The following is an 18,087-nucleotide window of genomic DNA, read 5'->3' on the forward strand; positions in this document are numbered from 1 at the left end:
AAAGTTTTGGCATGCTTACTTGATCATTTGTAAATTAATATAGTTTATGTTGTATGTTGCACACATGGGGCTGCCCCATTAAATAAATTTATCTACAAGAGAAAATGTTATAGTTGTTTTTGAAATAACTGAGTTCTAAATAAGTGATAATGCAATATAAAACTTGCCAAGCCAAGATACTCAATAGCCAATATTTATACAGGTATTTAGTATATTATTATGTTTATGAAATCCCGTTTTATTTTCAGACCTATTAATGTTGATTCTCTTAGTATTGATTGGCTTAGTATACTCACTTTTGGCAACACCTTGTATGTATTTAAGAGTAATATGTATATTATGTTGATTGGATTCTGTCTTCCGGTCTGGGTTGTATAAAGTTACATCTTAGAAGAATAATAAAACCATTATTTAAGTAACTTGTCCGGATCCCCAGATATTGTATGTCATACGTGAGTTACTGCTGCAGATAGCATAAAAACAACCAACCTTATAATATATGTATCCAAGATCCCCAACCACATCCACGATTGTTCTAATTTGTAGAAAACTATTTATACCTACTGATTAGTCGGCGGGAATTTGCTATCGCATTGTAATGTTGTCGAGTCATAGTTATGTCAGCATATTTGACTGTAGATGTATATTGTGATAAGTACGCAGAAGTACCTACCTGTTTCAAATCCAATGATGTTAGATTGAAAATAGATTTCTCATTCCTCTAAGTACCTTTGTATAACTTTCTCAAGTTCTCCTAGTTAGTATCACAAAGACAATATTATTTTATTACTCAAATATATACTTTAATGTTTTTAATCTGGTATTTTTTATCTTACATTTGTATTACGAGTACAACCCATACTATATCTTCATATTCTAATCAAGTAAAAAATAGCAGAAAAAGGATAGGTGCAAAAAATATCGGTTCGGATTCTGATATAGAATGGAATATTTCCGCACATCATAGGATTGTTTACTTCATAGTAGATACGTAGCTAGGAAACACATGACGATGACGACATATAGCAACATCGTAGACGTCTTCGTCGGTATGAGTCATCACTTATTGTATCAGTATTGAGAATGAAGATTGTGAACCTCACTTATACTGTGTTGTGAAATGTGGTGTAACGTGTTTCCTTGCGGACTGTTTTATTTATTAAAAAATATTTGGTAAGTAAATCTTATACCATCTTATTAGGTACTTATATTTAACACGTTTCATGATACCTAGTTATCTTATCTATGTTTAGATAGACTAAACTACATGTCTATTTGACCTTCCAGTAACGATGATTAGAAATATTTGGCGATAATCTAAACGTGCAATTCATAACTTCCGCTACCTAACTACGTATAGGATATAGGTATCTACCCACGACTAGGTACTTCAAAAAACCTGAAATTAATATTACTTATTCCCTAGATATATTGGTTTCATGATAACATTTGATAACTGTCTTGATTATTTTTAGATAGACATAGGAAACAGCACTTCATACAAAATGGGTGAGCAGAGCAGAGCAGGGTTTGAATATCAAGAAGAGAGCCAGAGCGAGAAATTAGCGAGGAAGTCCAAGGAATCTCCTTTCATGATCATTGGTAAGTTATTCGTCAAAGTTATATCATCATCATAAGTAGGTAGGTATAGCTATTACACTTACGATAATAATAAACCTAGATGGGTGGCCCTTTCAAGCACTGAGTTCTGCCGATGAGTTAATGTAGGGAGTTACCGGGCTTTATGAAAACTACTTCATAATTCGTGTAATTACCTACACTTACAGAATACCTAAGTACAGTTTTCACTCTTATTCCACGACATCACGGGTTGTTTCATCGCATATTTTTTACTAGTCTCTCCTACAGTAACAGTAATGTATAGAGGAAATCCTTTTCGAAGGGCCAACACGTCATGTTTATTTTTCCTAACTTTTTACTGACAACGATATCGTGTAATAATAATTAATTACCCTGTGCCCTTGAATTTGGCCGTTCATTTAGGATCCAACTTTCAAACCTATCCATAGACAAAGGCCTATCCCTACCAGTAAATTTCACCTCTCGACTTCTCCACCCGCAGGGCTAGCCGGGCTCGCCACGGCGTGTGGCCTCGGCGCGTACCAGTACAAGCGGCGCGGCGGCATGAGCACCAGCGTGTTTCTGATGCAGCTCCGAGTAGCGGCGCAGGGCTCCGTGGTGGCCGCGCTCACCGCCGGCATCGCCTACAGTCTTTATAACAACTATGTCAACAAGCCCGCTAAAGTGGAGAAGAGTTAAGGGGACGTTGCTGAAGACTTGATGTGCAGGATGTGTGGGTTAGCTAGGAGTGAAGTGTGCTGTGGTGTTGATGGTGATATGTGATCGTTTAGTGTTGAGGCTGCAAATCAGTGATTATTTATTTATTTTTATTTAATTTCTATGTACCTAATGGTGTTGTGCACCTGTTTTGACACTCATGTTTTTAGAGAACATGTAGGTGGTGTACATTCAGTATTCAAAAACATAGCAATGAAATAAACCCATGAATTTTGTACCTACTGGCATCTGGCATGGCATCTGCCTCAGTAGAAACAAATCTATTTATCTCTAATAAATTTGATTATAATAGAGAAGTTTGTGAATATACAAAATAATTAAGTAGTGGTTGTACATTTTTATTTCATTCTTAAGTACATCTTAATAAAATGATTAACATAAACAAGTTATTTATTCATTAAAATGCATTGAAGGATGGGTATTATACATGAGGGCAAAAACAGTAACATCAAAACCCCTAACTTCAAATAAGTATAATATCACAATCACATTGCACTCAAATCAAATCGTCTCTGTTTACCATAATACTGGATCAGACTTTTAAGGCATATAAGTTTTTATTAACTCTCCTGGGGCATCATCTTGCTTTCGGTAATAGTTACATAAACTCTCCATTGCATAAGCCAATCTCAAAATGCCAGGCATTAGCACTAAAGTTTTTAATAATTTGATTGTTAAAAACATCAGCTGGACTGTTATGCTGCCAAAATAGGTACAAGCTTTCAGTGTGTCAGCGGGAACCGGCGGATAGGCAGCAGGGAGCCAAACATGACGTGCTGGATGACGGGGAACTTTCCTAGAACCTCCTTCTTGTACATCTTAATCAAGCCCTGGTTGATCTTGGTCCACGAGCCAACTGCACTAATGCTCCAAAGCTGGTTGGAATGCTCAGCAAAGGGGCCTGTCTTCACTTCATTTATATGCTTTATACAAGAAATGAACAGGTACTCATCAGCATACTTTGCAATTACTTCTTCCTCCAAGAACTTGCCAGGGGGATAGATCTTTGGTTGGTCAATCAATTGAGAACTTCCCCAAATAAATGGAACAAATTGATAATCATCTAAACTCCAAACCCCGTGGCTCCCAGCTGGCTCCATTCTGTATGTTTTCTGGAGGCTTCTCACCAAGTTGATGTATTTATTGAAGATGAACAGGACTGTGGCTACATTATCTTCCTGCTTCAGACAGCCTATTTTGTAAATGCAACATAAGAACATAATAAATGACATCTCATGCCCTGTTCCATAGTCAATCCTAGTAGCATTACCAAAGCTCTCTTCCAGATATACTTTGACTTCAGGTATTGCAAGATGCACACTGTCATCCAATGCCTCCGCCAGCAGCTGAGTAGAGATAGATTTCAGTTTTCCAAACCACTCCCTGAATGCTGCATTTCCAAACCTCTGGGGCTGTTCTATTGGTGGATATTCATCTATGAGTTTCTCTATTTTTTCCAGCATGGTAAGTATTTTTTTTACATTATCAGAAATTTTACAGTCCACTGAAAGTGGTTTAGACTTGACAGCTTCATTGAGAGTGGCAATAAAGCCTGTGTACTCCATGTAGGCCTCCGACTTCTCCCAGATGGCCATGTCTGTGATGTTCTTCACTGCCTTCACGGGCTCCACAAAGCGGTGGTTGGCTGCCAGGACCACCCCCGAGTCCTTCACATCCTGCTTACTTCCATCACCTATAACTGTATCTGTGTTCATCTAAAACAAAACAAACAAGAATTATTTATTTAAATCTACCTCCAAAATTATAAATTTACATTTGTTCTGAATAATTTATGAGGTTACTGTAAAATTGTGAGAGGAATACACGAAATTTTATCAGTATTATCTTATACATGATAATTAGATAAAATCTGACATAGTAACTCTTGCGAGTATAGAAGTGTACATTGACCTAAGTATAAGTTTTATACGTAACGTTGTAAGTTCTTCATTAAGCAGCCGGCCTTTTTACGCGATAAGCTTATGAAGGTCAGTGATGTCAACGAGTTAATACACACATGGAATGGACCTATACATAAAATATTTATATTCAGTGTCTAATTAAGCTAAAACAACGTCAGTGCATCAAGATGGAGAGGATTTTACGAGGAATAATGCGATACCGAGTTTTGGATCGCGCAACCATGGTGAAGCAGTTCGAGCAAGTTCAAGACCATCCAGTGGTGAGTGTTTCATGTGGCCTTCATTAACTTACCTTGAAATTGGGAAACACATTCAATTTATATAGCACGTGCCTCCAGTATCATGTATTTCAGGGTTACAATAAAACGAATACAGCTATTTTCGTTGGTGCTGAATTAAAATTTTAATTTGTAAATATTCACCACAGATTAGCAAAACAGAAAACATATGTCATTGGCTAGCATGAGCAGCTCTACACAGCTTAAAATAAGATTTAGCGCTTTATCCGTAAACATTAAACAAGCATTATTCTGAGCTCTATTTTTACTCCATAAGGGATTATAATCCGGCTAAATTAAAATGCATGACAAAATGGCCGACAACCGTAATAAGGTAACAAAACTTTGCCTTTTAAGCCGCGTACAGACCGGCCCAATAAACGCCAATGAACGTTTTTCGTTGACCTTCGTTGCTGCAATCTGCCCTGTATTATGTATGATAAATATCCATCGTTGGGATAACCGTTGGCGTTCGTTGGCCCGGTCTGTACGCAGCTTTATAGCCGTACAGACCGGTCCAACGAACGCCAACGAACGTTTTTCGTTGACCTTCGTTGCTGCAATCTGCCCTGTATTATGTATGGTAAATATCCATCGTTGGGATAACCGTTGGCGTTCGTTGGCCCGGTCTGTACGCAGCTTTAAACTAAAAGCGATTTAAGTATGAATTTAGTTAAGCCAATAACGTCAACCGACGGCATATGTATATTTTGCCTACGTATTTTCGCACTGCTGGGCAAAGGCTTCCACTTTTTCAATATTTAGTTAAATTCCAATTTAGACACATTTATTAAAATGCAAATTTAAAATGATAACATTGTTAATTTTTAGCCTAAAGCTGTATTCTACACTTGTATGGACAGTAGAATGATTCCCACAAGATTTACGGAAACCAGCGTCGGAGACATGTTTGTAGGTAAGTTATTTCCCTAATTCCACAGATTTGAAACCATATATAAGTACTTTTCATGTTAACCGTGTAAAGTTAGTTTCTCTGATACAATAAAATAAAGTAATCTGATTAAAGTTTTACCCATGTTTTAAATATAGGTATCTAAACTGTAGGTACGTATATACTTATATTTTCATTAAATTCAAAATCTTTTTAATAAACTTTAAAATCCATAATTATGTCCCGCTGGGATTTTTGGTCCCAGCGCTCTGCATTGCTAGCATACCTATGTACTATTTGTACGACCACCTATGCTAACAAATCTTTTTTTTTCAGTTCGAAATGCCGGCAACGTAGTTCCTCACTCCCAATATTTTTCCGATGAAATGACAAGTTGTGAACCGGCGGCTATGGAACTTGGATGTGTTATAAACGATGTGCGGCACATCATAGTATGTGGGCATAGCGACTGTAAGGCAATGAACTTATTGTATAAACTTAAAAGTCCTCAAGAATCTAACATTGTAAGTAAAAAAACAACAAATGTTTGTTATACCGTATACGGCAGGCAATTTATGAAATCAAGGAATTGTACCTATACAATTCCAATCAAATTTAGGAAATTTATACATTTCCTACGATTTTTATATTTTTCCAATATTGTTAATCTTTAGTAAATGTATAATAGTTACGACATGTTAAAACCCTTCGGGTCAATCTAAGGTTATACCGTATATATACTGTTGTAAATAATGGTTTGGAACGGTGTGCTCTATCGATTGTTACACCTACCAACCTAAATTGATCAAACTATATTTATTTTTAGGAACAACGCCGAATATCTCCTTTAAAATCATGGCTGTGCAATCACGCAAAAACAAGTTTAGATAAATTCCTGGCTATGAACGGTGACTTCAAGAAACCTATGATATTCACAGCTGAAACAGAACAACGAAAATTCGTTGCCTACATTGACCCTGAAGACAAATTTTGTATTGAAGATAAACTATCACAGGTACTTACTAAAATTTATTTTTCAGCAATGATCATTCTATCCACATAATTCACATTAAAGCTTTTATTATATCTGAAATACTTTGTTTATATTTTTAGGTCAATACGCTCCAGCAGTTGCAGAATGTAGCTTCATACGGAATGTTAAAAAAACGTTTACAAAAGCACGATCTTCATATCCACGCTCTCTGGTTTGATATCTATACTGGCGACATATATTATTTCAGCAGACGAGCTAAGACGTTCGTGATAATTGATGAGTCAACTTATGAAAATATCCTATCAGAAGTGCGACGCTATTATTCATAGATTTTAGATAGGTATAGAAATACAGCGACTATAAATAAGCGAAAACTTAAGTACACTATTTGATCAATTGGACTATAAAAAAACGTAATGCACGGGTCCATTGTATAGTCTGTCTGTCAATTATAAGTTGGCTTTTGTTGGAGTTTTTTTGCATATTTGCCGCCACAGGAACGCCATCTTATACTTGAAAGACTGAAATCAAATCAAATATTTTATAAGTTGTATTTGTTTTTTTTATTTGATTTACATTATATTATAATTGTTCGGATGTGTAGGTAAGTACTTAAGTTTACTATAAAGCGGCTGGTTTATTTTTATCGATATAAGAGTAGGTCCCATAGTGGGAGTTTCTTAGTATATCGGGTACTTACATTATATTGTCCTACCAATGGGCATTACATTGATAAAATTTCACTCTGAGTACATTAATATAGGTTATCAGGATAAAGAGACTAGTGCTATTTTGAATCTATTATTTATGATGCTGCATGTCAGCAAATAATATGAACTTACTTATATGCGGGGTTCATGATCATGATGATGATTATGATAAAGCGGGGGTTTAACCTTCGCTAACTTATTGTAAGTGACCTATGACTAAGAGTTAAGAAAAAAAAAACACGCACTCACGCCTTGTTCTAATGTACTCCCTTGTGGGGTAGGCAGAGGTGCATTGCTGCACCCACTTTTCGCCAGAGTGTTATGTTAGTCCCAATGTAATAGGGGGCGGGCCTATTGCCATTTTACGGGCACATCCAAGACCCGAGAACAAATATCTGTGTTTAAACAAATATCTGCCCCAGCCGGGAATCGAACCCGGGACCATCGGCTCAGTAGTCAGGGTCACTAACCACTACACCGTTCGGTCGTCTCGTCGTAAGAGTTAAGACTAATTTGTAATATTTAATACTTAGATTAATAATAATTTAATTATACGTTTTATACCTACCTAAAACGATACAGGGTTTCATTGCATTGTAGTGTGAATTGTAAAGACACAAATCCACATATAAAAACACAACATCAACATTGATATAATGTATAATTTTGTTTGAATCTCATAATATGTATTATATCAACATACTCTTAAGAGTTTAGGAGGGGCGCGTTAAAGCTCATAAAAAAGTGGTCAGCGAAACCCTTTCGTTGGCGTCCGTTTGGCCGGTCTGTACGCTGTGGTCCTGATAACGGAAGTGGATCCTAACTAATTGTTAAAGAACGTATTTAGTCGCTCTTTTATATTTATTAAAGGACAAATCCGTTAAAAAGCCATTATAAATTAGTATTTTATTTTTAAAATGTATGTTAAAGTAAGTAAATAACTGATAATGATAAAAAGTCTTAGAAAAATCGCATTCTTTATTGTCAGGACTTTATAGTTCGACTGTTATGTTCTTTTTTATTGAAATTATTATTTTCTCTACTAGTTCCTCTATGACCGCAATGATCAGCGACTTCAGCGAGTAAGCGCTTGAAGTTGAAAGTTAAACGGTAACTGTCATGTCAGCTGTCATAATGTATTCTGTGATGCATTGAAGTGAAATGACTGATGGATTTAGTTCAATCTTGGGTTCAAAAACGACATGGTTTTCTATTTTTGTTTCATAAAAATACAATAAGTGTAAAGGAGATAGCCTCTTTTTACGTTTTTAATATGTGGTGGTAAGTCTAACCTTGACAGTCATTCGAAAAATTCACGGAAAAGTTGGTTGTGTGATGCAATGTCGTGAAAATAATTATTAGTAAAATTAATTTGTATTTGCAGAAAAATATTACGGAGACAAGGTAATGGTCTCTCCATTTTACCCACTTATTTGATATATTTTTTTGTGTATTATGTGTATTGTGCAAAATTACCTCATGATTTGAAATTTAAGTGCATAAGTTAGGTAATATTATCTGATTAATGCAAAATCTATTGAAATGTTATCATATAAAGGGACTACAAAAACATTAAATTAATTTCAGAACAGCATGGCTAACTCAAGGCAAATATTTGAGTATAGTGAGGAGTCTCAAGCTGAAAAACTAGCAAGGAAATCAAAGGACTCCCCATTCATGATCATTGGTAAGCACTTTCCTTTCTCCTATTAACAGATATTTGTTTCATACTTGTGTATAAGTACTATACAAAGTTCTTCAGACAGAAGACAAGAGGAGGGAGATCAGTAACCTTACATCTCTGATAAATTATATCATTCTTGCACTTGTCTATGACAAGTTATTAGCAACTGATTCAATTCCTGGCCCAAGCTGAGATTTGAAAAATAAAGATATCCATTTCTCGGTCCTTGATCATGGCTTGTCTTTTCCTATTATATTGAACCTAAACACAATCACTTCTGAAAAAAATGTGCAGGAATATCAGCCTAACAAGAAAGTGCAGTTATTCGGTACTACAAGGCATCAGTTGTGCAAAAACTTCTTTAGTGTTGGAAATGCCACCTAGTTCCATTACTATAATAAACATAAAATTCTCAGGTTTGGTGGGCTTGGTTGGAGCTGTTGGTTTCGGAGCATACAAGTTCAAGACAAAGGGGAAGATGAGCACCAGCGTATTCCTCATGCAGCTGCGAGTGGCCGCGCAGGGCACCGTCGTCTCCGCACTCACTCTGGGCCTCATCTACACACTCGCCACAGAACATATCTTCAAGGATAAAGGAAAGAAAGAGTAACTCTACATAGCACAAACTATGAACTCTAGCAAAATGTTTAACTCATAATTTTAGTAGACGTATTAATGTTGTAAATTTAACACAATCTGTTTTCTGTGCATAGGTGTTATGTATGTTGATTGATTGTATTGTCCATCCAAAAGATTTTGCAGTTGAGAGCAAACCCTCCATTCCTCCATCAATAAGAAGATATAAATACTGCTGTTCTGTATTCAATCTCATATATTACGCAATCATTTTGTAAATGATGTATGTATTTAAGTAAACACTGTGATCATGTAACAGGTACAAAAAATAACAATAATCAATCTCATTTAAATTCCACGATATTTCTGATAAATGATCATTATTACTGTACATAAACAAAAGCCTATTATGACCTAAGTACCTACCCTAAATATAATTTAGAAATGTACTTATTCCTAAATCTAGAATCTCCTAATTCTTGAATATTTTATTATTTTGTGCCTGTTGAATAATGTAAGCTTTATTTATTGTTATAGTTGGTAATTTGTGAAAATAAACTAAAGCAATTTATCCAATATGTTTTATTATAATCCAATAGACATTTCATATAGGTACTAATTTAAAAATAACTTCATGCAGTTTGGACAAATTCATAAAATGGAATGTTTCAACTTCAACCACATTCAATTTATACATTAAAAAAACATTAATCACTTTTACTCTTGTCTGAGGCTTCTCTTCTGATTCTGAGACTATAGTTTGGTATAGTCAGGTCGTCCTTGTCTGACGTGGAGTGATTCCTGGCGGAGCCCGAGGTCACTTTCACTGATGACAAGTCGTCGCCATTGCCAAATAGTCCGTTAGTGTTGTTGTTGGAGCTAGAGCTGGAGTGGTAGGCAGCAGACTTGTACAGCTGCACCGGAGTGGAAGTCCTCGCTCTGTTGGCGTTCGACAAACTGTCGATAGAACGCTCTTCTCTTACTATGTTAGAGGCATTCTTCAATTCATCAGGCAGTTTAGTTTCATAAAGCGACATAAACTCCGGTTCTGTCTCATTTCTGTAAGATTTACTGAATGTTATTTTGTCGGCAAGCTCTTTATCTAGAAACTCTTTGACCGTCATAGAGTTCAGTTGAGATGTCTGCTGTTGGACACTTTTGGAGCGATCATGGGGTTTCTTGGTCACATTCAAGTTGCTAGAACTGAGGTTCTGTTTGTCTACGTTTAGTGGTTTAAATTGGTGTGAGTTGCCCAGGCTAGATGTGTTGCTGGAGGAGGACAGAGCTAGTCTCTCCTTCGTCTTCCTCAGAGTGGATGATGCCCAGCCCATCCCCAGTTTCTTAAATGCGTTCTCTAAATCAGGATTAGACGACATGCTTAACGAATCCGAGGTTTCCGATATATTTTCTTTGTTCGAGAACATCACACTACCTTTCTTTTTTTCTCTTTTTATTTTAGAAAGTGTTAGTGCTGAAAATGATGATTCCGTTGATATTGTAGTAGAATTCAAATTCGATACACTTTCATATTCGAAGGGTTTGCTAATCAGATTGCGTTTCAATAGTTCTCCAATAACATCAGGCAAACTACCCTCTGAATGTAGGGAACTGAGATCATCATTTACTACTGTATCTTTTGCAATATCATCCATGTTGGACGCGTCATCAAATACGCCGATGTTACATTGCTTGGCAAATTCTTCAATAGAAACAAAAGGTTTTAACATTATTTCATTAAACTTTTTCAGGTCCATCATTTCTACTTTGGCGGCTGTGTTATTTGGCGTGTTTTTATTGTAGTCTTTCAGGAGTTTCTTATTAGTCTGTAGCAAGTCTGGATTAACAGAATGAGTGGTGCTTGTAGTTGATGGAATATTATCTGAAGCTTTAGTATGTATTTTATTAATACTTTCATTAGATGAGTGTAGACTTGGTGTATTTGACTTGTTGTCATAAAGCAAATTTTTACTTCTCACTTTGGAACTCAAAGGTGAATCAACTTCGATAACAGTTGATAGTTCGTGAGGGATGATGTCTTCCTGTCCATGTTTTAGATGAATACGTGACAATGCAGTTGGAGGTTTGCCCCTGTACTTGATATCGTAATTATATTTGTCAGTTTCAAGTTGGTCGTCAGTGGTAGACGGAGCCGTCGGTTTCGGTATGCCCTGCAGCAAAGCCACATATCTCTTATTATCTTCTTCATCAGCCTTGGTTCGAGGGCTAGGTGCAGATTTTTCATGAATTGATTTCTCAGTTTCAGCGATACCATTATCTGTTATTTCACTAGCAGATGTAGATTTTAACACTACATTTTTATGTGAGATATGCTCATCAGATGATGAAGAGCTGGTAGTGATGTGACTGTACACGTTTGATTTGTTTTCTCTCACTTTTTCCAAGACTTTTGCAAGATTCGATAAACGACGGGTGCATACCTCAGTTAAATTTGCTATCTTTTCAATATTCTGCAATTTAGTTTCTGTCATTTTAATAAAATTTATGTCACTGTCGATACTATTGCCTGTCTGAATGGAAGTATTCATGAGATCGCGGGATGTGGATCTTTTCGAGCTATCACGCCTTCTGTAGTTAGTATTATCAGAGCCTTGATGATGCGTGTTAGTGCTGGAGGATGTATCTGTAGAATTAGGCCCTGATACATATTTTGAGTCATTTGGAGCTCTGTGGGAACTTTTACCTTTGAGGGCAATACTTTTAGCCTTTGAATTCGTTGTCGATGTGGTTTCATCTGTAGATGTGTAATTCGACATAGGAGTCGATTTAGGAACAGTTGGTGCACTCTCGGCGGTATTTGTAGAGGTTTTCCTAGTGCTGCTTGACTGTTTATGTTTACTTTCAGATGAAGATCTACTATCACGTTCTTGTGTGTTGGACACTTGAGGTTCTCGAGGTTTTGGTTCTGTTTTTGCAGGATTCTGATTACGTAAATTTAGTTTAGGCACATTTGAGAAAGGCGAATTTGGTCTATGTGTCCTTGTCTTTCTATTGCTTTTAAGTTTAACAGTTTGTTTTTTCTTGTTGACTACATATTTAGCTATTCTGTTTTTAGTAGCTTTATTCTGCATATCGTTAACAATATTATTCGCCAATATTTCTTTAACTTGCTCCAAAGATATTTTCGTGCTTTCTGGTGGATGTTTTCTATCCATGTTACAGGCTATGTTAATGATTGAGCTTGAGGGGGTTGCCACGGAACTGCAGTCTTGATTCACAACTTCGATGGCTTTTAATCCTTCCTTGCTCAAAGTCAGTAGTTTATTTACGTAATTACGGATAACAGGATTGAGCTTAGATTTAACCACTTTCTTTTTGTTTTGTATTATAGATTGATTTTTGTTTACGGAACATCGCGTAACCACTTGCGTTTTCGGTTTACCAACTATTTTGGTCTTTTTATTTTCTTTTTTAGTCTGTTCATTGCATTTCTCTGAAGCACTGTCAACACTTCCCGACCGCCTTGTGTTCGGTGGGGTAGCCATATGCCGGTGGGTACAGTGTTTCTCCGGTTTTCCTTCTTGCTTTAGCCAGTCACCAGAAAAATCGATGGGGTCCACATTTTCAATCTTCGAATGTTTACACTTTCTAGATTTTTTCTCAGAGTGCTTTTTATGGTCTCTCAATTTACGATCTTTTAGATACTCGGGCAACACTTTATCAGGAGGGCTCATATAGGTGGTGGAGGTAGACGAGGTCATGTGGAGGAACACTGGTCGCGGCGCCGGGGAGATACTCTCCATGAAGCTCGTTTGAGTTGATATTGAAGGTTTCAAAGCCACTTCCATTGCTCCATGACTTGCTACAGGTGAATGAGCTTTCTCATTTGAATCAATGAGACAACTGACAGACTTAGATTGAACAGTCTCGGTAGTGCCCGCTGATTTGGATGCTTTGTCTGTTTCGTCTAATAACTTAGCTGTTTCCGATTGTAAATTTAACATGTCATGTAAATTGCCTTTTATATCTTCATTATTACTTGTAGGGAGTCCTGTATTCTTTGAGGCATCTATACTTTTATTTTTACCGTCTATTTTCACATCTGCTTGTTTCTCTTCTTGTTCTTTCTTATTTATTTGTTCAGTTGCTCCAACATCTTTCACATTCTTGCTTTCTTTGCCGATGCCCTTCTTTCTTAGTTGTATGATTACTTCGTAATCCTCGTTATGGAGGAGACCGGAAGCACCGATGTAGAAATTGCTGGCTTCCTGTACATCATTAGGTTTTGGTTTCATGAAGGCGGGCTTCTGTGGTACTGTGTCAGGTCGGGGGGTGGAGGGAGTGGCGGTCTCGTAGGAGGCGACGGAGGCCAGCGACGGCGCGCCCGCCAGCTCCCTGGTGGCGACTTCTGACTCTTCTACGTTGACGCAACCGCAAGACTTTCGCTCTTGCAGAGCCTCGGACCTGGAATATTTGAATGATTATCAGCACCTCGGCAACTGAAATGGGCTTGTACCTATTTACTGTGACTGTAGATTAACAGACTGAAATTATTATTATTATCGTTTTATTATGAAGTAGAGAAACAAAATAATACTTACGGTTTCATCGGCGCGTCGGTAGCCAATTTCCACTGCATTTGTTCTGGAACTGAGAAAAAAATATCGTGAATGATAATAAAATGATACATAAGTGGACATAAATGTATTTCAAAGCCGACATAATTATACAATTTAATACACTACCTCCTAGGGGTGCTTGATTATTACGATCAGCAGTAGCCTCAGTATGGCTCATACAGGAAGCTACGTTTTCCCTGAAACAAAGCAAGAAGTTATATGCTAACTGTGCAATGCCTTCAGCCTTATTATGCTTGGTTACATAAAATCTAAAATGAATGCGGAATTACTATAGGTATATATGTACGGAAGAATAAATAAAAAAATACTACATAAAGACTGTGTGATGTGATTATAGGAAGGCACAAGATACATAAAAGAAACTACGAGTAAAATAACGTGGAAATAAAGATGGATAAGCTATGTCTGATGCCTATGTATTACCACAATGATTTAGAGTGGGCGTGGGCATGCCAGAGCTCAATCTTAGTTGTGTATGAACGTCTTATATTGCAGTACAACCTAGACAAGAAGATAAAAAATATATATAAATAAAGTTATATATCCTTGAAACTATCATTTGCCAACTGAGAATTTTGTGGCCGTCAGGGAATTCATATGTTATATTTAGATCATAGTAAAAATCATCATGTTTCAATGTGATTTATGACTTGGAGAGGTTCCCAGAGATTCATAATTCTTTGATTTCCAATAGTATAATCATAATGGAACACCTACCCCTTTTCACTAACTGTTCTGTAGACACCTGTAACAAATAGATTGGATGATTACTATTTAGTATTTATTGAGATCCATACATTATGTAGAATTCGAAGAAGTTTCAGTGACATTATTATTATACTAATTAATATCAATTACCTTCACTGATCTGCTGCATAGACATGGCTGCGCTTCCTTGACTCTTCTGTCTCGGCTTTGGCTTACACTTCTTCTTACAAGAACTCAACATTTCTGCGACATCCTTATTAATCTTCATGGCCTTGCTCTTTCCTTTCCCTTTGCTATCTATTATTTTGTATATTATAATCCCTTCAGCATCTGTGCTTCTCTTCTCACTAACAGATTTATCTTCAACTGAGCTGTTAAAAGAAATTTCGGTACAATCTGAGTCATCATCTTCAATGGTGACGTTGGTTATGTTAGGTGTTGGTTTGTTGGAGGTGTCTTTAGTGGGTGGCGTGTGTTTGTGTCGCGAGCGGTACTCGTGGTAGCTGTCCACTCGGCTGAACTGCACTCCCTTGGCGCGGGGGTCGCGGGGGTCGCGGGGGGCGCGCGGGGAGGTGGGCAGGGCGTGCACCGCCAGCGCCGCGTCGCCCTCCGGGACCGGCATCCAGGTGTATTCCAAGTCTCGCTCCTCAAAGTCTTCGTGTTCAATGTTGCTGTTAGATTTTGCGCGCGTTTTCGCCCTGCTTGTACGGCCGCTACTCTGTAGAGGGAGATTTTCATTTAAAACTTACATTAAAGCATTTATGTCATTTACTAGAATGTCCTTAGTAGTAAGTACAGGTAGTGGAAAGCACTAGTTCTTACCACTAAGCCATCCTGTCTACATTCCTGCTCTATTTTCTGGAACTCATGTTGCATTTTTCGCTGATGATTTTCATTCATCTTTTGTTGTCGCCGGTCGTCCATGAAGGCGATTTTCTACAACAAAAACATGACATCAATGAAACTCTGCACATAGGTAGACCCTATAATTAATTATTGAGATCTATAGGTACTTACAGTAGACTTAGGCGGCCTTTCTTTATCCAAAGAGTTCAAAAAGGTCATTGTTTGTTGGTATTCTTTCTCCACATTCTGTTTTGTCATAGCTATTTTGCTTCTTCTCTCCTGTGCCTTGTTCACTATTGGGGTTTTAGTAACTTCAGCGGTGGAGGATTCTTTCATGGCTTGTGAATACGCATCTGCATCATCGTCAGGCGCTGAGTCTCGGCTGACGAGCGGCTTGGTGGGGATGTGCTGGGTGTCGCGCGTGGTGTGGTCGTAGACTGTCACTGGAGGAACCCTGTTCAGGTTACTAATATCCGGGATATGAATGGTGGGACTTTTATTTGCTTTTCCTGAAAATTAAGTGAGTTTTTGAATATGGAAAGATTTATAAGTATGTTTAATAACATTCAAATGAGTAATACAAACAAAATGAGTAAGTGATAGAAATGCATGAAAAATCAAGATAAGTGATATATGAATGGTGTAGATAAATGGAGATGTACAGTCCAATATGTAAGTGATGCTGTGAGTACAATGTGAAGATGAAATGACTCCAATCACCACAGCTATATTATAATTTTAACCTGCATTTCTACCCTGCAACCAGGGAGCCCTAGTTCTTCTGAATGGACTGGATCCTGTGAGGACTGGCTTAGGAGTGTATTCTTGGTCCACTTTCTTCACACTGTGAACACTTCTATTTACCACTGATTTACTATTGGGCACTGAAGGTGTGTGGTTTTCAGTGCAAAATGCACAAAATTCAGCATGCCAAGACGGAACTGGTATCAATTGCTCATCATGTACATGGCACACACTATTACCTGAAGACTTTGAAGCTCGAGTTCGTAATATAGTTTGTCTAATAATTTGCAAGTCATCGTCAGATTTTCGGCTAGGTCTATTAGTATTTTGCCCACGTAGATTTAAGTCTCTATGCTGTAAATATTCTGACACTAGGGTCAAAGACGTCTTTTCAGCTGGATCTATTGGGGGTGGGGCTGATGGTGTCACAGGTCTTAAGCTTGTTGGCATTTCATCACTACAAGCAAAAAGATCTAGTTTCTTTCTGTTGCCAGTTGGTTGTTGGAGATCAGCTGCAGGTGGTTCATTAGCACCGGTGTTATCTTCAGGTAAGTCTAAAGTTAGGACGGCAGGGTCCCACTCACTAGGCAGAGGGTCATACGTCCACTGGGTGGCCATGTCACTCTTGGTAGCTACCACTGGGGCATCACCACCACCAGGTATCTGGTTGTCACCACTGTCTTTGGGTTTGTTTTCTGTGGAAGATGCAGGAACACTGTTGGCTGCTTGAGATAGTGGAATATTGTCTTTTACATTATCTGAGGGTTTAGGTGGCAGAGATTTAGTTTTCTCACGGCTTATCTCATTAGCAGTTTCCCTGTGAAAGAGGTAAATTATGATGTATTATGTAAAAAGTCTTAATCAAGCAGATTGCTATTGTGGTTAAATTAAATACCTGGCCTGTAGCTTCCGGTCTAATAATTTCTTCTTTTCATCTAATATTCTTTGTTTTCTTAGTCTCAACTTCTCTGCTGCTTCCTTTGCTCTTAATTTTGACAAGTCAACCTTGACTGGTGCATCTATAAACATTAAAAATAAATAATGTTAGGCAAAACAGTAAAAAATATATTACAAAATTACAATATTACATTTTCATCAGCATAGTTGAATCTAGTGGTAACAAATACTTGAGCATTTATATATCTCAAAATTTTTAATGAATTACCAGATAATGTAACTTGAGAGGCCTGACTGTGTCCAGCCCCAACGTGGGTGACTCCCTCCGCATACAGCAGCTCCAACTGTCTGATGAGCTTCTCCTGCCGCTGGTGGCACTCTAGCAATGCTTCGGCGTTGTTATGGTCAACGTTCTGCAACTTTTCAACATTGGCGCGCTGTCTGATATGTTTGGCTATTTCTTTTGACTGCTCCCTAACCTATAATTTTACAATAATTTAAAACCGATAGACTCGTGCTAAAAAAATAATTATCTTCATAGTTTAGTAGAATTTTATAAAAAAGGACTCAATAAAAACCTGTTGAAGTCTCAATTTTCGACGCCGGAGAAATTCACTTGTTTTTAGAGCTTCAGTTTCGGAAGTCATCATTGACACCAAAACACTTTGCTAACTTTAATTACGCACTTATAGCGGCAACAAATAAATGAAATACAGTCTAAACAATAACTATAGAACTTGTTATTTCAATTAAATCTTAATAAATATAACATTAAATTAAATAACAGTAAATAGCACAAGAAAACGATCAACAAACTTTTAAAAATGTAACTGTCATTTTTCAACTCAACTTCTCAAACGTCAAGCGAAGCGAGGAATGTGGCGTTCAGAAACTTTAGTGAAAGTTTAAAGCTCAACAT

At 37.3% G+C, this 18,087-nt stretch overlaps 5 protein-coding genes across 11 annotated transcripts; 3 read left to right on the plus strand and 2 right to left on the minus strand.

Annotated features, from left to right (window-relative positions):
• The first annotated feature begins 1,015 nt into the window (after positions 1-1,015).
• Positions 1,016-2,643, plus strand: LOC105381429 (HIG1 domain family member 1A, mitochondrial-like). Of its 2 annotated transcripts, none has more exons than XM_011551151.3 (3): positions 1,016-1,173; positions 1,476-1,602; positions 2,084-2,643. In XM_011551151.3, exons 2-3 carry the CDS (start codon positions 1,506-1,508, stop codon positions 2,278-2,280), a joined length of 294 nt encoding a protein of 97 aa, XP_011549453.3. In that variant the 5' UTR covers positions 1,016-1,173; positions 1,476-1,505; the 3' UTR covers positions 2,281-2,643. The 2 variants fall into 2 exon arrangements, with proteins under 2 accessions (XP_011549453.3, XP_011549454.3); XM_011551152.3 differs by having other exon boundaries at positions 1,043-1,173; positions 1,480-1,602.
• LOC105381432 (serine/threonine-protein phosphatase 2A activator) lies at positions 2,642-4,690 on the minus strand. Its single transcript, XM_011551155.3, has 2 exons — positions 4,534-4,690; positions 2,642-4,034 (listed from the first exon to the last, which is right to left on the minus strand). The coding sequence occupies exon 2, from the start codon at positions 4,032-4,034 to the stop codon at positions 3,042-3,044; it is 993 nt and encodes a 330-aa protein (XP_011549457.3). The 5' UTR covers positions 4,534-4,690; the 3' UTR covers positions 2,642-3,041.
• On the plus strand, positions 4,030-7,338 carry LOC105381431 (beta carbonic anhydrase 1). The gene is made up of 5 exons (XM_011551154.3): positions 4,030-4,501; positions 5,351-5,435; positions 5,748-5,935; positions 6,238-6,426; positions 6,525-7,338. The coding sequence occupies exons 1-5, from the start codon at positions 4,409-4,411 to the stop codon at positions 6,732-6,734; spliced, it is 765 nt and encodes a 254-aa protein (XP_011549456.2). The 5' UTR covers positions 4,030-4,408; the 3' UTR covers positions 6,735-7,338.
• Positions 7,339-8,364: 1,026 nt separating this feature from the next.
• LOC105381433 (HIG1 domain family member 1A, mitochondrial-like) lies at positions 8,365-9,946 on the plus strand. Of its 3 annotated transcripts, none has more exons than XM_011551157.3 (3): positions 8,365-8,519; positions 8,703-8,802; positions 9,216-9,946. In XM_011551157.3, the coding sequence occupies exons 2-3, from the start codon at positions 8,709-8,711 to the stop codon at positions 9,407-9,409; spliced, it is 288 nt and encodes a 95-aa protein (XP_011549459.1). In that variant the 5' UTR covers positions 8,365-8,519; positions 8,703-8,708; the 3' UTR covers positions 9,410-9,946. The 3 variants fall into 3 exon arrangements, with proteins under 3 accessions (XP_011549459.1, XP_037964300.1, XP_048481791.1); XM_038108372.2 differs by having other exon boundaries at positions 8,377-8,519; positions 8,697-8,802; XM_048625834.1 differs by having other exon boundaries at positions 8,394-8,519; positions 8,708-8,802.
• On the minus strand, positions 9,942-17,999 carry LOC119691177. 4 transcript variants are annotated; one of them, XM_048625831.1, is made up of 12 exons: positions 17,747-17,999; positions 17,437-17,581; positions 17,167-17,290; positions 16,271-17,088; positions 15,699-16,036; positions 15,504-15,617; positions 14,832-15,399; positions 14,691-14,718; positions 14,397-14,474; positions 14,079-14,149; positions 13,935-13,983; positions 9,942-13,797 (listed from the first exon to the last, which is right to left on the minus strand). In XM_048625831.1, the coding sequence occupies exons 1-12, from the start codon at positions 17,816-17,818 to the stop codon at positions 10,083-10,085; spliced, it is 6,120 nt and encodes a 2,039-aa protein (XP_048481788.1). In that variant the 5' UTR covers positions 17,819-17,999; the 3' UTR covers positions 9,942-10,082. The 4 variants fall into 4 exon arrangements, with proteins under 4 accessions (XP_048481788.1, XP_048481790.1, XP_048481787.1 ...); XM_048625833.1 differs by having other exon boundaries at positions 16,511-17,088; positions 17,437-17,647; XM_048625830.1 differs by having other exon boundaries at positions 17,437-17,647.
• Between the last annotated feature and the right edge of the window lie 88 nt (positions 18,000-18,087).

Source organism: Plutella xylostella, chromosome 15, assembly GCF_932276165.1.
Source record: "Plutella xylostella chromosome 15, ilPluXylo3.1, whole genome shotgun sequence".
In the NCBI taxonomy this organism is placed as follows: Eukaryota; Metazoa; Arthropoda; class Insecta; order Lepidoptera; family Plutellidae; genus Plutella; species Plutella xylostella.

Coding starts and splice junctions, on each gene's coding strand:
- LOC105381429 (XM_011551151.3), top strand. CDS start 1,506: ATGGGTGAGCAGAGCAGAGCAGGGTTTGAATATCAAGAAGAGAGCCAG. Junction 1,603..2,083: donor ATCTCCTTTCATGATCATTG/GTAAGTTATTCG, acceptor CTCCACCCGCAG/GGCTAGCCGGGCTCGCCACG.
- LOC105381432 (XM_011551155.3), bottom strand. CDS start 4,034: ATGAACACAGATACAGTTATAGGTGATGGAAGTAAGCAGGATGTGAAG.
- LOC105381431 (XM_011551154.3), top strand. CDS start 4,409: ATGGAGAGGATTTTACGAGGAATAATGCGATACCGAGTTTTGGATCGC. Junction 5,436..5,747: donor CGTCGGAGACATGTTTGTAG/GTAAGTTATTTC, acceptor TTTTTTTTTCAG/TTCGAAATGCCGGCAACGTA. Junction 5,936..6,237: donor GTCCTCAAGAATCTAACATT/GTAAGTAAAAAA, acceptor ATTTATTTTTAG/GAACAACGCCGAATATCTCC.
- LOC105381433 (XM_011551157.3), top strand. CDS start 8,709: ATGGCTAACTCAAGGCAAATATTTGAGTATAGTGAGGAGTCTCAAGCT. Junction 8,803..9,215: donor CTCCCCATTCATGATCATTG/GTAAGCACTTTC, acceptor TAAAATTCTCAG/GTTTGGTGGGCTTGGTTGGA.
- LOC119691177 (XM_048625830.1), bottom strand. CDS start 17,818: ATGATGACTTCCGAAACTGAAGCTCTAAAAACAAGTGAATTTCTCCGG. Junction 17,291..17,436: donor CTCTCAAGTTACATTATCTG/GTAATTCATTAA, acceptor TAATGTTTATAG/ATGCACCAGTCAAGGTTGAC. Junction 15,618..15,698: donor AAAGGCCGCCTAAGTCTACT/GTAAGTACCTAT, acceptor TTTTTGTTGTAG/AAAATCGCCTTCATGGACGA.